We start from the raw sequence: 16760 nt of genomic DNA, 5'->3' as shown, positions 1-16760 counted from the left end.
TTCATAGAAACTTGAATCTTTTTGACAATGTCATTGTTTAGGGTGGGGAGTCATAGAGGTATATCAAACTTTATTAAGAAATTTTAGGTGTAAATAAATGGCTTAGATAACTTGTTTTGTGTGCGGTATCAGTTTCCAAAATTTTTAACCATATAGTGAATATATTTTACATTTTCTGCAGAATATTGAAGAACAAGACTTGTTCACGTTCTTCTTGTATTGCTTTTATGGTTTTAGTGAAAGAGAAATAAAACAAAGCAATGCATTTAGATGCAATGATGAGCCATGATACAACCCTTCCCTGCAACATTGTACTCCAAAATCAACTGAACTGAACTGTAATTTTCCAGTACTTACAAGTTGCTTTCAATTCCAAAGCTAAAATGAAAAGCACAGACCTTCTCTGGCTATTCAACAGACTGTTGAGTTATGGCTAAAAATAGCACAGAACAACCACTTTTATTTAAGGCAATACAAGACCGAAATGTTAGTTTTACGTTTCATTTCCTTTAAAACTCAAACTATGCATGTTTTAAACTAATTAAATGAGGAAACTCACTCACTGATCTGACACACACACTTGTCCTGTATGAACAATGCTAAATTTGAGAACAGCACATTCTCAAACTTGCTCACTTGAATAAATCACTGCACATATATAATACATACATATTAGCAATACATTGGCAATACATAACAGTAAGATAACACAAAAAGATGACCCTACCAGTGTTTCAATATAAGCAATAAACTAAAGAACAAATATATGTTTCTTTTCAGGACAGAAGTTGTTGAAATGTTTCTTTCACATTTTACATATTCTATGGATTAATACAAGTTACTACAGTGTAATTGTGACATGACAGTACAGTATAAGTCATACTGTAACTGTTACAGTATCTCCAGTATTCCTCAACTAATATTTGATACCAAAGTTTTGACTATACACAGAGCGGATGTTTTGTTTTTTTGATTTTATTTTATTTTTTATTTTTTCCATTTAATAACATTTTTAAGTTCAAACTTTTTTCAGTTCCTTCTAAATTTTCTTAGATTTCATCTCTTAATACAGTTTGTTAAACAGGCTATAAAAACTTTAGACTAGTAAACTTAATCTGTGTGATGGTACTCTGATGTAAAATCTTAATTTTAAAATCCCAGCATGTAAATGCAAAGCCACACATCATTGGTGATCTCCTAAAGTTGTACTTTTAAAAAATAATAATAAATTAGCAAACTAAATGTTACTACAAATAATCTGATTGTGCGTATGAAAGAAGAAGAGTGGGCAAATTAAGAACCATAAAATGGTTGTAATGCTGGTCACAATGACTGATATTTTCATAAGAAACTTCACCCATATGATGCTCCTTATTACTTTAATGAAGTTTTTTAGCCCTTTATATTATGTAGTAAAATAGCTTTTTAGTGAGATTGCTCTGGCCGACACAAAACTTGTATTATGCTAATTACCTTCTGGGAAGGTTGTGCACACTGGTGTGTCATTGATGAACTTTTGGTGGGAACAGAACTGAAATCTTTGTCCTGAGCAGCAGAACTGAACTGTTTTTGTGGCAATATTACCCACTTGAGCCTTTAAAATGAAACCTTATCAAATCATATGTTTATTGTGAACGCAGATTATAAATGAATGATGGTGCAGCAAAGGTATAAAACTACTTATTTTTATATAAAGAAGATTTTTGATAGATGCGAATGAATGCACAAGTAATTGAAGTAATTATTGAGCAGCAGAAATGTAAACATTTTAGCACCGCCATTTTCAAATAAACATGTATTTCTCTTAAAGGGATGATTGGAATAACTTTTGACCTCTGTAGAAGTCTTCCTATGCCCAGAACAATGTCTGCTGGGCTTCTTTTCTCATTTAAATTACTTAATTAAAAAGCTATTCAAACATACTCCTTTGCTGTTTGTTGTTAATAACGAAATACAGTTGCTTACCAGTGCGAGGTGAATGTGAAATCATTGCAGCCTCTCATCACCTTAGGGCCATCTAATCATGTGATCAGAGAAGGAGCTGCGGTCATGCATCATCATGAGTCCTGGGTCACTACAGGAGCAGCACTCATGTCACCTCCTCCAGGAGACTCCAGTGCACAGCCAATTATTCAAGAAGCCTCATCAATTAATCACTGCAACACTCTAGCCACTGTGAGGCTAGGGCCCTTCATCAGATCAATGAGGGACCATTACTTCACTGTTCTTATTTCTGTCTGAGAAAGATGACCACAGCCCAGGCCTGAATAAAATAATGTAAATAACTGATGCAGCTGGGTATGAGAAAATTGCTCCAAACAGCCCCAAACCACCCAAGATGTACATACCAGTGTCATTAAAGAATTGTCATTAAAGGCGTCTTTCTGGGCAAAACCTGACATGGCCCAAAAGGCTGGACGTCACAGTGAGTGACAGATGCAGGATTAAGGAAAAGGGAGGTGGGGATGAGCACCAGTTGGGCTGAGCTTAGAGAATACGTTTCGGTACAACTGGACACTGGAATCACAGGGGTATGGCAGGAAACTTTAGTTATATAATGTCCCGCTCCAATACAAGTGGGTTCTGTTTGATGTCACAAATAGAAAGTCAATTTCAACCTTGCATTTTTCAAGAAACAGGGAAGCACAAGAAAGCCTTGTAATTGTACAGATGATAGATCATTTCCTTACTGAAATTAACAATTCTTGTTTTTCTTATTAAGCAAATCTGACAATAAACTGTTTCTAAAGGCTGTTAATCCAATCAGTCCATTAGTTGCTAAACCTTCAGCATTTCTCACACTGATGCCTAATAAAGCCTGATAGATGGTTGAAATAACCCAGTGGCTGAACACATGGTGTGCAGCTGGGGCATAAGAGTAGACACAACAGACAGATACATAGATGACAGTTCTTTGGGATGCTGTTATATTATATATAAATTGCGCAACAAAATTAACACCCAGAATCCCATAGGACTGTCCCTTCTGTGTTGTACCACAGAGCAGTTGATTGAGCCAGCTGAGGTTGGAGCTCACACATTCATTCACATGATGTAAAAACAAGCGGCAGCACACTCACCCAACAGCTCTGGTCTAATGAATTCACCAAGACATGACCTTTGAGAGATGTGCTCCACAAGAAGATGAGGACAGAGGCGTCACCGGCTGTATGGCACCAACCAGCTGTAAAGGCAAAAAAAAAAGTATAATTCCTTATTCAACACTTCCTTATTGATTTTAATATTGAAGTCATTTCTCTTTATCTACCCAGGAATGTTATTTATACACAACATAATTAATGTATTATGTTGTTATGTTAACTCTAAAGTTAATACAAGTTTTTGAAATACTTTAAATGTTCCTTTGAAAAATATAAAATCAATGCTGCCTGATCTACAGCAACAAAAAAAACAATCTAGGGCAAACAAGAGAGGTGAAACATAATTATGTGTTTTGATACTTAATGGTGGCCAGTTTCCATTGTTAAGCCCTGTTTTTAACTGCTGAGCCAAACTAGGGTCTTTATGACAGTCAAATAAGGGGAAATTGTGTTCTTCTTTTACATAAAATCAGTGGTTGAACTCGCTAAAAAAATGTAAATGCTTGATATTTGTGCAAATGAACACAATGACACTGCACTCCCACCAACACTTGTGGTCTAGTGTAACCACAAACCAGCCAAGAGCCCACTAGTCCACTATCAACAAAAGTTTACTGAGGCTGCCTTGCTGACTCACAGTCAGGTAAGAGCAGAGGTGTTACTGTGCATGTGACACACAAACTAATGACAAAATCAGCTCACATCCAGTTCTTTACTTTTTACTCATTCTGGACTGTCCTTATCCTGATTCATAGATGGAGAACCTGAGGGAACGTCAGGGGGACGCTCTCATTTCCTGGCTCTAGACCCAAGATAATTATTTGGTTCTGTGAGCCCAAAGGCCTGCAAACTTAAGAGGAGAAAGTAATGCTGAAGCATTGATAGGTCATGCAGAGTTTATGAAATTACAACAAATACTGTGAGATTAAGCCTAGGATAATAATACTTAGCACATTTCAAGTTATGTAAATGTGAGTGTTACTGCAACTAACTTTCTGATGATGCCCTTCAAACCCAGCTTTATGGAAATCTGTACTGTTACTGTTACGTAATCCTGTTGACCTAAACAACATTCACGGTTATGAAAATATAATCTTGACAAAGGTAATAAGAGTCAGCAAATCCTTGTCAGTCCATCGGTGAAGTCATGAGAACAGTTAGAACAGCTAGTCTCTCTGGACTCCCAAGGGGTACACTCATATCTGTCAGCGCTCTTCACTGATGCATCTTCAGATAGAAGGAGACAGATAGTTCTCCCCAAATACCCTTTCATACACACACAAGCATACCACACCTCTAGTCTCAATCCTTCACCTTTGCCAGCATGTATGGCCCATCTTTGGCCTGCTGGCATCTCTGCTTCAGAACAGAGACCTCAAACAACCTGAGTCTGTCTGCAGTGTCCACAGGCAGAATGATGGTCTTTGTATCTGAAGATGCGATACTCAGAGCTGGCTCTCAGTGTTGGATGTTCAGTGAGATGAGGGAGCAGTCTGCCTTGTAAGATGACACATCCTTGAATACACAAAAATGAGACAAGGTCAACTGAGATGAACTTTCACAGTAGGTGTACAGTGCACTTTTCAGACTCATTTACGAATGTATGCTTGACTATTATTACTTTTCTATTTATTTTATTATGTATATGTATTTTTGACCTTCATCAGTGTGTCTACATGACTTTATTTCGAATACTATGCATAGTGAGCATTCACGTGTTCTATTGATGAAGGTAAGCTGGTTTGCAAATTTGTTAAAGGCAAAAAATGTAATATCTCAAAACATGTGTTGCATCATATTTTAAGAATTAAAAGAAGCTTAACTCGAACCTGGGCTCGGGCGCACGAGGAGGTCCAAACTGGAACTGCTTCACAGGGGTGCCTTTACCCATGGACCAGTCAAATAGCCTTTACCTCGCGCTAAAAATTAGTCAAGTCTGACATCTCGTGGTTAAAACAGTCCATGGCGCTGAGCTCTCTTGTCTTCAGCCTTCTCACCAGTCAGGCGCAGCAATACATAGACCTCAGCTTGTGAACCAATTAACGCGCTGCACTGCTGGGCGGATGGGAACAGAGAGACCAAGAAAGCTGGCCAGTCTGTTAACTAAGGAGTGCCGTGTTTTCATCTCCAGATGTGTCCTGCTCTAGTGTGCCCTGCTTTACGTCCTAGTTACTTGTGCCCCCAGCACTGTACTAGAAGAGGTCAAGTGGGGGAACTTGTAGGCTTTTTTAAATCAGACAGGTGTTTTTCACAGGATATAGATAGATTTTCTACCTTTTGATTTCATTTTTTTTATTATTACTTTGAGTGCAGAGTTAGATTGTGAGCTTACCTCCCTTATTTGTCTCATGAACACTTTATAAATATTTGCACAAAACTGGACACTTTATAACACCGGCCACTTTAATAAGTCATGTTTGCACTGTTGTTCTGATGCTGCTGCTGATATTTTCTACCTTTAAGTATTTTATTTGATTTTTAAGCATATCGTGCATGCCCTTATTTGTATTTGTATTTATTCAGTGTGTTTTATGTTTTATGTTGCACTTTATAACCAAAATAAGTTCCTAGTTTGTGAACTGTGTTCACAAATGATGGCAATAAAAGGATTCTGATTCTGATTCTGATTCTGATTATTTGCCCCATACTCCTGAACAGTAGGTGGCGGTAATGCTCCTTTAAGACGGTCGCTAACAGCCGCATAACAATAACAAAAAGAAGAAGAAGAGCCAGCCCTGGATGTTCAGAGGAAAGATGGCGTCTGTGGCGTTATTGTGAAGCTAAAATTTGAATTAAACTGCGAAAAACATATAGAAACTATTGGCCCGGTAAGCCTTAATAATTAAACTATATTGTATGTATATAGTTACATTTACATCTGATTATTGATTCCAATCTCAAAATAGTACCATAAGTTGCTAATGGCTAACAATGAATGAATTGGTTTTCAACTCATCTTTGTTGTTTTCTAGCGTGATTCTTCCAGATGAAGGTAGTAAATCTGAAGCAAGCCATTCTGCAGGCTTGGAAGGAGCGCTGGAGTGACTACCAATGGGCAATCAACATAAAGAGAAACTTCCCAAAAGGAGCGACATGGGACTACCTGAACTTGGCAGGTTAGAGAATTATCCCTTAATGGATATATACATAAACTATGTTGTTACTTGTTTAAAATGACGTGACTGTTCATAACAGAGGCTCTGATGGAGCAAGCAATGATTGGACCTTCTCCAAATCCTCTCATTTTGTCATACCTGAAATATGCCATAAGCTCACAGGTAAATGCATTTACAGAGCCATGTTATGCTTATTGTAGCAACATTCATATATTGTCTTCAGATCTCGCAAATAACATTTATTCTGTTGCTACAGATGGTGTCTTATTCCAGTGTGCTTGCTGCCATTAGCAAGGTAACAAACCTTTTAATCATATTAGTGTTACAATACTACTACTTGATTTTTATTTTATTTTTTAAATATAAAGATATGTTGCTGTAATTTTCAACACAAAATGTTAGTTTACTTAGTATTCCCATATAATCTTATATTTCTGATAAAAATCAAGACCATACAAAACTAGTCAGGAAATTTCAAATGTAATTTTTTACAGTATTCTACAGTATTTTACAGTACTTCAGTACTACTGGTTTTGGTATCAAGTTGTATCTGGGTATAGATTTTTCTTACAGCACTAATATACTTTGGGATTTTTACTTTTAGTAATGTATAGTTTTGTTTTGTTTTGTTTTTTTAGTTTGATGATTTTTCTCGAGAACTTTGTGTTAAATCTTTGCTGGAAATAATGGACATGTTCTGCCATCGCCTCAGGTAAACTTAAAAAAATTTACTGCCAAATGTTTTATTACAACATTTTTAGTTTTGTTGTTCTTATCTGTTCTCATTTTTTCTTTTGTTCAAACTCTCAAAGCTGTCATGGAAAAGCGGAGGAATGCATTGGTTTATGTCGTGCCCTACTAGGTATAACTGTGTGGCTGCTGCAGGGCTGTGCTTTTTACTGTGAGAAGCTTCGAGAGCTCGGTCCATTGGCGAGTACAGAAGCCAGTCTCGCAGCCTGTCAGGAGAGACTACATGGCCTTCTCAACAGTACCAAGAACAGGGCCCTTATACACATTGCACGGCTAGAAGAACAAAGTAAACATTTGATAATTATTGCACACATTCCCATTATTATTATACTTATAGATGTATATTTTGTATTATATGTTCTGAACAAAAGCAAACATTTCTTAGGTTTTTGGAGCAACGTGGACCAGGCTATGCTTAAAGTGAGCGAGGTTCTAAGCAGTGTTTCTAACCAGGCATTAAAGACTAAGATTGAAGAAAGCCTTGCACTTGTGAAAAGGTGAGACTTAAATAGGTTTTAACCAATGACAAGGACAATAATTGGATCATAAATTTAATAAGATATTCAGAATTGCAGTATAGATTCTAATTTCAATGTTTTTGATTCATGTTTTAAATTTTTATTTATTAGACAAGCTGCTTATAGGCTTCACCCTCAGTTTTGAAGGACAGTATGAATTAATATAATCTTCAATACTGTTAATTGGCACACAAATTGCATTTACAATTAAATGATTCATGGCTTATTCTTATATTTAAGTCATGATTCTCCTCTCTATATTCCCTTAGTGTCCCACAGATGTTGTCCATGCAGTCAGACCCTCCTGTTAATGTCTCCTTCCCTTCAGTCCATGCCTTTATAATGCTAGAAGGAACCATGAACCTGACCGGAGAATTACAGCCTCTGGTGGAGCAGCTCATGATGATCAAACGAATGCAGGTGGATGAGACATATGTGTAGCCTTTTTCTTTATTTAAATGGACACCTCGACAACAAATAATTTTGTATGTGTTCTTTTCTTGTGTACAGCAAATACCGACACCACTATTTGTATTGGAGATTTGGAAAGCCTGCTTCACTGGCCTCATTGAGTCACCAGAGGGCACAGAAGAGCTAAAATGGACAGCTTTTACATTCCTCAAAGTAAAGTGTTGTTCATACAGTTTAAATATCCTTTATTCTCTCCCTATCAATACATATATCTATATATTTATATACTATATATATATATATATATATATATATATATATATATATATATATATATATATATATATATATATATATATATATATATATACTATATATATATATATATATATACTATATATATATATATATATACTATATATATATATATATATATATATATATACTATATATATATATATATATATACTATATATACTATATATATATATATACTATATATATATATATATACTATATATATATATATATATATACTATATATATATACTATATATATATATATACTATATATATATACTATATATATATATATATATATATACTATATATATATACTATATATATATATATATATACTATATATATATATACTATATATATATATACTATATATATATATATATATATATACTATATATATATATATATATATATACTATATATATATATATATATACTATATATATACTATATATACACTACTTTATATACTTTATAATACTTTTTTTTTTTTTTTTTTCCTAGATCCCACAAGTTTTACTGAGACTAAAGAAGTACCCAATGGGGGACAGGGGGCAGGTAAGCATGTTTGTTTGTTTTTGTCTGAGGTGACTGTTTGACCATATACTTACATACACATATATTTGTGGTATAATTTGTAGGATTTCATGGATGATGTTAACATTGCATTTGAGTATTTACTGAAACTTACACCACTGCTGGACAAAGCTGATCAAAGATGCAAGTAAGTGCATATTTGACTGTTGGTCAGTCTGCTTTTTATTGACTGACTCTGTGAAGCCCTATGTGGCAACTGCTGCTGTGATATTGGGCTATACAAAGTAAATAGAATTGAAGCCCACCAGAATCTTTCAACATTACTTTTCAGATAAACTATTTTATCTGCCTCTCCATAGCTGCGATTGCCTTGGAATGCTGCTACAGGAATGCCATAAGCTGGTACTATTATCAGAAAAAAATACAACTAATTTAACAGCCAAAAGGTACAGAAATAATGTAACGTATGTGTTTTCTTTTTAACGCATTTTTTTCCGTGTGCTTTCAATGTAACACCACCTCCTTCTTCTCTCTCTCTATGACATGATTTAGGACAGAGGACAGGGAATATGCCCCAAAGCTGAAAACTGCAGAGAATGCAAACATCCAACCCAATCCTGGTCTTATCCTAAGAGCTGAGCCCACTGTCACTAATATCCTCAAGGTGCTCCATAATCCGATAAAATACATTAAAATTTGAATGTGGTTTAGGATTAATACTGTATCGTAAAATCACTTGATAATATTATTGATATCTGTTCTTGGTCCACATCTATCCTATAGAACTATCTCATGTTTTGTTGTTTTAGACTGTTGATGCAGACCACTCAAAGTCTCCTGAGGGCCTTCTTGGGGTCCTTGGCCACATGCTGTCTGGCAAGAGCCTGGACTTGCTTCTTGCAGCAGCGGCAGCTACTGGGAAGCTTAAATCTTTTGCCCGGAAGTTTATAAAGTACATGAATAATGCTTTATATGATGTGATTACAGTATAGTTGACTGTTCCTTTTCCTAATATATGTGCTACTGTTTTTAGATTGAATGAGTTTCCAAAACATATCACTGGGGAAGGATGTGAGTGGCACCTTCCTATAAGAAATGTTTCTTTGTTGTTTTTTACTTAAGAACTACTTAACAACAGTCCTTTTTTCCTCAGCTAAGTCAGCATCTGTGCGAGCTCTTCTTTTTGACATCTCTTTCCTCATGCTGTGTCATGTGGTGCAGACATATGGGTCAGAGGTTTGTCCATGTCACTTTTAATTCTTGTTCCTAAAACTGTAACCCAACAGTCAAAAATCATATCCTGCACCTTTATAAAATATCAGCCATATTTTGGGAATTGATTGAACTGTTACAATTTTGTTTTGTTTTTATATCAGGTTATACTGTCAGAACCCAGTCCTTCTGGAGAGACCCCCTTTTTTGAAACATGGCTGCAGACATGTATGCCAGAAGAAGGTAAGATCCTAAACCCAGATCACCCCTGCTTCAAACCAGAGCCTGGTAAAGTGGAGAACTTGGTGACTCTTCTCAACAACTCCTCAGAAATGAAGCTAGTGTGAGTTTAGCTTCCTCATTATTACATATTTGTGTTATCACCAGGTTCCTTTAATCACAATCCAGTTTGTGTTGTTTTTCAGTCAGGTTAAATGGCATGAAATTTGTCTGAACACGCCGGCAGCCATCTTAGAAGTACTGAATGCCTGGGAGAATGGTGTGCTTTCTGTGGAAGCTGTGCAGGTAATACTCTTCTTTACTCTACTGTATTAATGGAAATTAGATTCTGCTATTTTGCATAGAAATAAACATACTGTAAACTTTCCCACACATCATAAGATACTACCCAAAAGGGACATCTTTGGAAAATGACTGGTCATAATATAAATTTAGTAACTCAAAAATGCAGAAGGATGCTGTGTCATTATTTCCACTTTCCTTGTCATGCATTGCTACAAATGACACAACGTGGAAGTATGTTCTTAGTAAGAATCCCCTTTTCTCAGCACATCCTTCTCTTTTTTTCTTTCTCTCTGTCTCACATCTTTGGAAGTATAGAAAATTACAGATAACATAAAGGGGAAAGTATGTAGTATGGCCATTTGTGCTGTTGCGTGGCTCGTAGCTCATGTCCGAATGTTGGGCCGAGATGAGAGAGAGAAGCCGCAGACGATGATTCGACATCTTGTGACACCTCTGTATGGAGAAAATACACTGCAATTTTACAATGAACGGTATGACACAATCATAACCATTTACAGCCATAAATGCTAAATAATATTTTTTTTTATTTCCCTTTCCTTCACTCCAGTGTCATAATCATGAGTTCCATCATGGAGCACATGTGTGCAGACATCTTTCAGCAGACAGGAGCAACAGTGCGCCCTCCAATGGAAGGTCATGAACCCATCCCATACCGCAACCTCCTCCCAACCAAGGAACCCATTCATGCTGCTTTGAGTCAACAATTCCAGGCAGTTTTACGAAAAGGATGGGTTGACAGTCGAGCACTGCATCTGTTTGAGAGTCTTCTGAACATGGGAGGAGTCTTCTGGTTCACTAATAATTTAGTTAAAGTTAGTATATTTATCATAATGTTGGTGTCCATGGTGAAAAAGTATGTACTGTTGTTGTGTACTTGAGCACTTTACAAAGCTAGCTCAAGCACACTTATGGTGTATAAGTGATTGACGGTGGTTTGGGAGAGTACTGATGTAGATTGGTAGCCACATTCAGTCAGACCTAGGGCAGCTATAACAGTGGTGGTAGTTCACCACCAAAGTACCATGGATAGTGAATTTAATGCAATGCAGAGCAACTTTGAGTGTCCAAAAACTGCCTTCTGCGATTTTCTATTACACAAGCCACTAGCTTAATTTGTATTGTAGATATTTTGAAATAACCATCATGCAAGGGCATGTAAGTATACGCTCCCTTATGTATCTGTTTCCACATTGTGGTGCACAATATAATGAAGCAATTTACAGCACTTCTTTGTTTTGTCTTTTGTGGATGGACGTTTGGTTTTGGTCTGACTGGTAGTGTGTGTTCAAAGATTCATAGATGAGTAATGTATTATAATTAGAGGAAGTAATGTTTGATTTTCATTTACTAATTAAACTTCGGACCCTGACATGGTTGTGAATGAGTATTTAGAGTTTAGTATACTGGATCCACAACAAATGTTTGTGATATCAGTCTTCTTGGTTGTTTTCCTTACCCTTTAAAGGTATGTTGTGATTGTAGGAGCTGCTAAAGGAGACTCGTCAAGAGTGGGCCAATCGAGTGGTAGAGCTCCTGTACAGTATCTTCTGTCTGGACACTCAGCAGATCACATTAACTTTGCTTGGAACCATTCTTCCCAACCTGCTCACAGACTCAGCTCACTGGCACAGCCTGACTGACCCACCTGGGAAGGCACTGGCAAAGTAGGAAGCCACAAGCTTACAAAGCTCTTTATAATTGTGGTTTAAAATGTTGCATCCCATTTTTAAGTGAAACATTCTCTCACACTTTAGGCTGGCTGTGTGGTGTGCACTCAGCTCTTACTCTTCTCATCATAAAGGCCCATTATCAGCTCGCCAACGCAAGAGACAGAGGGAGGATATTGAGGTAATAGAAGAGTGTGTTGCCAAAAACTATTACTCATGAGATGCTATCTGCTGTGCAATACATGCTCAAGCACCATTAAACTGTTGTTTAAATACTTTATCACACTACTGTTAAATGTCACTGTTGAATAAATTGTAGTAGCCCAAGAGTTCAAGAGAAGAGGCATGACACTGGAGTTCTAATGCAGACATGACTCCTCAAGACTGATGGTGTCCATTCCAGTCTAGTGAAGTCCAGTCTGGCTCTGCTTCTGTTGTAGAGAATGTTATTACTTGATACAGCACAGAAATGGAATTCTTTTAACAGTCTTTTTAATCACAGGATTACAACAGCCTCTTTCCTTTGGATGACACACAGCCATCTAAGCTCATGCGTTTGCTCAGCTCTAATGAAGATGAACCTGTAGCCCTTTCCAGTCCAGGTCAGCATTTAGCACATTCAGTAATTAGCACATTTTACAACCATTTGAACCTTTTTAGTTTGTCTGAGATGTGGATTATGCAAATAACACCAGTAAATCTACTTTCTCTCTTTTTGCTTGTAACTAGATTCCACAGTAGAAAGACTTGCAAGTTTTAACCTGCCTTAAGGGCAAACGAAAGAAATTCTAGTTAGAAAGAGTGACACCGAAACCCAAGAAACAAATATCATATTAATTTATTTATATTATATAATTTGTAAAAGTCATAATTCGAAATTGTTTAGAGCATTACTTCTAAAAGCAACCTTTTACATTTGTTTCTGTGTGATATATGTAGGAGATCGGTCCATGAGCACGTCACTGTCTGCTTCACAGCTCCACACTGTGAATATGAGAGACCCCCTCAACAGAGTCCTAGGTACGTAGTAGGAATGCATAAAATGTAGCCACTAGCCTTATATTGCCTGTTATAAATTACCAGCTTTTTCAACACACCTGAGTCATAAGCCATGCTCTGATGTTTTTCAGTGTGGTGAAATACTTTGTTAGACTTAACATACATGTTCTCCTCAGCCAACCTTTTCTTCCTGATATCTTCAATCCTTGGCTCAAAGATGGCAGGGCCCCACACCCAGTTTGTGCAGAGTTTTATTGAGGAGTGCGTTGAATGCCTGGAGCAGGGAAGTCGTGGAAGCATTCTGCAGTTTATGCCCTTTACCATGGTGAGTAGAGAGCAGAGAGACAGGCAGTTCAGATAAGAAGGATATATTACAGTGGAAGTGATGAGGAATGCTTGTCCTACCCTGTTACATCTCCCGCTGGGCTTAATGGGGCTGTTCTTGTTCCTGTTAGTGCAGGTGTATAATATACTTCCCAGTCCATAGATTAAGTATATGGTTTATACTGATTATATTTTCAGAAACATATTGATCTCTAATTTGTGTGTCTTTATGTCCAGGTCTCGGAGCTGGTGAAGCTGCCTGCTCTTGCCAAACCAAAAGTTGTCTTAGCCATCACAGACTTGTCTTTGCCTCTGGGGAGGAGAGTAGCAGCTAAAGCCATTTCTGCCTTGTGAAAAATATAACTGGGATGACTGATACGTTTTATATAAGTGTAAACAAAACATGGTTACAACTAAGTGATGATTTGCATATTTAAACTGTCTTTGTTTTAAAATGTGTTTCAACTCAAAACTGTAATTTTTTTTTAAAATATCCATTGTTTGTTGTCTGTTTTATTTTCAATTTAGGAGAAGTTCTAAATAATTGATTCCAAAGTTTTGTTTAAATTTCCACACGTCATAGAGGTGAAGTCAGTCAGTTGACTAATCACATGTTACTGAAGCATATGACAACACAGAGGTGCCCTCGTCTGATTAGAAACTGTGTGGTGCAATACTCCCACTACTTTCATGTGAAAGACATTCAAACAAGCCTTATTTCTAAAAAGCTTCAAGAACTTGTGAAGCACAGGTGCACAATGCTTCAAAGAATTTGTCACACAAGAAACATCTTATTAACTTTGATTTATTACATAAAAGTTCTCAATATTTTTTTAAATATTGTAAAAATAGTGTTTAAAATACAAAAATCATCACAAATGTTATAAGATCACTAAGTGTGCAAGGTTTCTATGAAATGTTTTTGGCTATAGCAGGATTTGTTAGGATGTATGTAGTACAGGAAATGGGTTGGTGAGCAAGGACATTCTGCAAACTGTCAGAGCTGGGATTATATATATTCTATATACCATATAACATGGTGATACATGATCAACACAGCTGGCTTTTGTTAAAACACAATCAGCCAAGCCTGAATTATATTAGAAAAACACTTAAATAAATATTACATAAATAAATAAATATGCATTCTATGTAAAAATAAATACCTTTAAAAATAAATATGACATTACTAAAAAGGAGTTTAAACATCTAAAAAGGATTTTGTCAGCTGTCTATCTCTTCTTCCTCGCTGAGCTCCATGCTGTGTAGGCTGACCACCACGTCCTGACCAAAGTTGCTCAGGTTCACCAGGGTTAAGTGCGCTGCCACCTGAATGTCATACTCCCCAGAGAGACGCAGCACCACTGGCTCCAGCGTGGGGGTGGGTACGGCAGTATTCTGGATCAGTTTTAGCATCTGAAACGCCAAGGTTGTCCCAGTCAAAATATAATGTCACCTTATTTTAGCTTTTAGCAGTAATGTGTGTCTTGTACCTTGTGAATTTGCAGGTCCAGGTCACCAATGTCATTGGACAGTTCAGCCATTTTCACGTTATTGTTGAGTTTAGGCAGGACAAAGTTCAGCAGCCCCCGATGCAACTGTAGGCCCTCAGACATGTGCCTCAAACTGGTCTCCTGTACATGCAAAACACACTCTTATCATACGGGGCATTCAGAGTTCAAGCCCATGGTGACTTGAATTCATCATCATATTTTCAGGTTTGAAGATCTAAGTCTGTTGCTTTGGCTCTAACTTTAAAATTTATTAAAAGGACTTAATAAATTATAATCAGAGCTTAGTTTGCTGTAGCTTTGGTGGGGAACATTTAATGATAAAATGGAAAATATATTTAAACAAAGTTTCATTTACACATGCACCAGTGAGTTTGTGTTTATCATTTAAATGGCCAATTATTATTTACCCACCTGAAAAAAGTATTTACCCTGAAGTCATGTGTATGCAGATGCTTACCAGAGGGAAGTTTTCTGACACCACTGTAAGAACAGGGGCGTTTGGGATGCCAATGTTGGAGGCCATTATCTCCATCTTTCTGTTCTCTGTAGAGTTAAGCTTCAACGTCTATGACAAGACAAAAATAAGTCATGGAAATTATCAACTGTTATTTTACTGGCTGTCTTCGTCATCTGATATCATATGCGGAGGTGCCTAAAATACATGCATTTGAAGTCTTACCTTTATGTGAATAGAAGAACTGTGCACATCTGAAATGGAGAGCAAGATCTTTTGTATCAAACTGTGGCTCCTTTGTACTAAATCCTGAAATTGCTCCTGGTCAACAAGTGTGGTAACTCCAAAGACAGGTGCACTGTGCGTCATAGTGGCCATGAAGGAGAAGACGCTCACACACACTGCAACCACAAAAACAACAAGAGGCAAATCAACAAAGACTCATGCAAGCAGAGCAGCCTGATAGATGCTGAGCTGCAGTGGTCATGTGGGAGAGGCAGAACAAGAACAAAGCCAGCCTCTCTCTCCCCTATGTGTGTGTGTGTGTGTGTGTGTGTGTGTAGGGGTGTGTGTGAGTGAAAGATAGAGAGAAAGCAGTACTGGGCATGCCTCCCTCCAGGCTAAAATAGCTGAAGTGCAGGAGATGAAAATATTGCCTGTAAAGTGAGACGCCACTAAACTAAAACTGTCCAAATGGAAAGGGCCATGACTAAATATATAATTTTAAAAAAAGAGATCTCAGAGTTGTCTGAGGGCAATCCAGGGGTCCCTCCAAGGAGGGTGAAACAAGGAGGAGTACTCACCAGTCAGGATGTTCATGACCTCTGTCAGGGGGAACTATTGATCTGAGAGGACGCTTTTCACAATTTATACTGACACTTTAAGTTCTGTTTCAGGGTATATATAGCTCTAGGTTTGTGCAGATTTGGGATTCCCCGAAAAAGCATCTGACTACAACAATCTTTCTGTGAAGTCACATTTTGAAAATGCAATGCACACTTCATGTGTGACGTCATTACTTGAAAAAAAAAAACAAAAAAAACAAAAAACAATGAAAACAGTTTTCAAGGAAATTTGATTCTTTCATTTCTTCAGCTGTGTGGAAATTGAAAGTGTACATTTACACTGTTACAGTATTTTTACTGAGGAAGTCCTGGGTTTTACTGTGGTGTCACCTGGTTTTATTGTGATGTCACAATGTCTATTGACATCACAATTGTAACTATTACAGTTGTGGTCTTTGAAATCCACAAGATGAAGCAAGGGTATGCCTGAGACATGAATCATTTTCAAAAATCACCCTAAATA

General features: G+C 36.9%; 2 protein-coding genes across 3 annotated transcripts; one reads left to right on the top strand and one right to left on the bottom strand.

The window, feature by feature from the left end:
• The first annotated feature begins 5811 nt into the window (after positions 1-5811).
• On the top strand, positions 5812-13986 carry med24 (mediator complex subunit 24). 2 transcript variants are annotated; one of them, XM_033985299.2, is made up of 26 exons: positions 5812-5929; positions 6074-6217; positions 6297-6379; positions 6474-6512; positions 6856-6929; positions 7030-7253; positions 7353-7464; positions 7755-7905; positions 7996-8109; positions 8704-8757; positions 8841-8923; positions 9096-9182; positions 9289-9400; positions 9546-9688; positions 9770-9807; positions 9890-9972; positions 10113-10291; positions 10374-10473; positions 10789-10964; positions 11042-11306; positions 11977-12158; positions 12249-12342; positions 12664-12763; positions 13101-13181; positions 13337-13485; positions 13722-13986. In XM_033985299.2, exons 2-26 carry the CDS (start codon positions 6088-6090, stop codon positions 13836-13838), a joined length of 2970 nt encoding a protein of 989 aa, XP_033841190.1. In that variant the 5' UTR covers positions 5812-5929; positions 6074-6087; the 3' UTR covers positions 13839-13986. The 2 variants fall into 2 exon arrangements, with proteins under 2 accessions (XP_033841190.1, XP_033841189.1); XM_033985298.2 differs by having other exon boundaries at positions 5825-5929; positions 9096-9200.
• A 722-nt stretch (positions 13987-14708) lies between these two features.
• On the bottom strand, positions 14709-16315 carry csf3a (colony stimulating factor 3 (granulocyte) a). Its single transcript, XM_033985171.1, has 5 exons — positions 16256-16315; positions 15678-15853; positions 15456-15563; positions 14978-15118; positions 14709-14900 (listed from the first exon to the last, which is right to left on the bottom strand). Exons 1-5 carry the CDS (start codon positions 16269-16271, stop codon positions 14709-14711), a joined length of 633 nt encoding a protein of 210 aa, XP_033841062.1. The 5' UTR covers positions 16272-16315.
• Between the last annotated feature and the right edge of the window lie 445 nt (positions 16316-16760).

This window comes from Periophthalmus magnuspinnatus, chromosome 19, assembly GCF_009829125.3.
Source record: "Periophthalmus magnuspinnatus isolate fPerMag1 chromosome 19, fPerMag1.2.pri, whole genome shotgun sequence".
In the NCBI taxonomy this organism is placed as follows: domain Eukaryota; kingdom Metazoa; phylum Chordata; class Actinopteri; order Gobiiformes; family Gobiidae; genus Periophthalmus; species Periophthalmus magnuspinnatus.
This window is presented reverse-complemented; position numbering and strand designations above follow the sequence as displayed.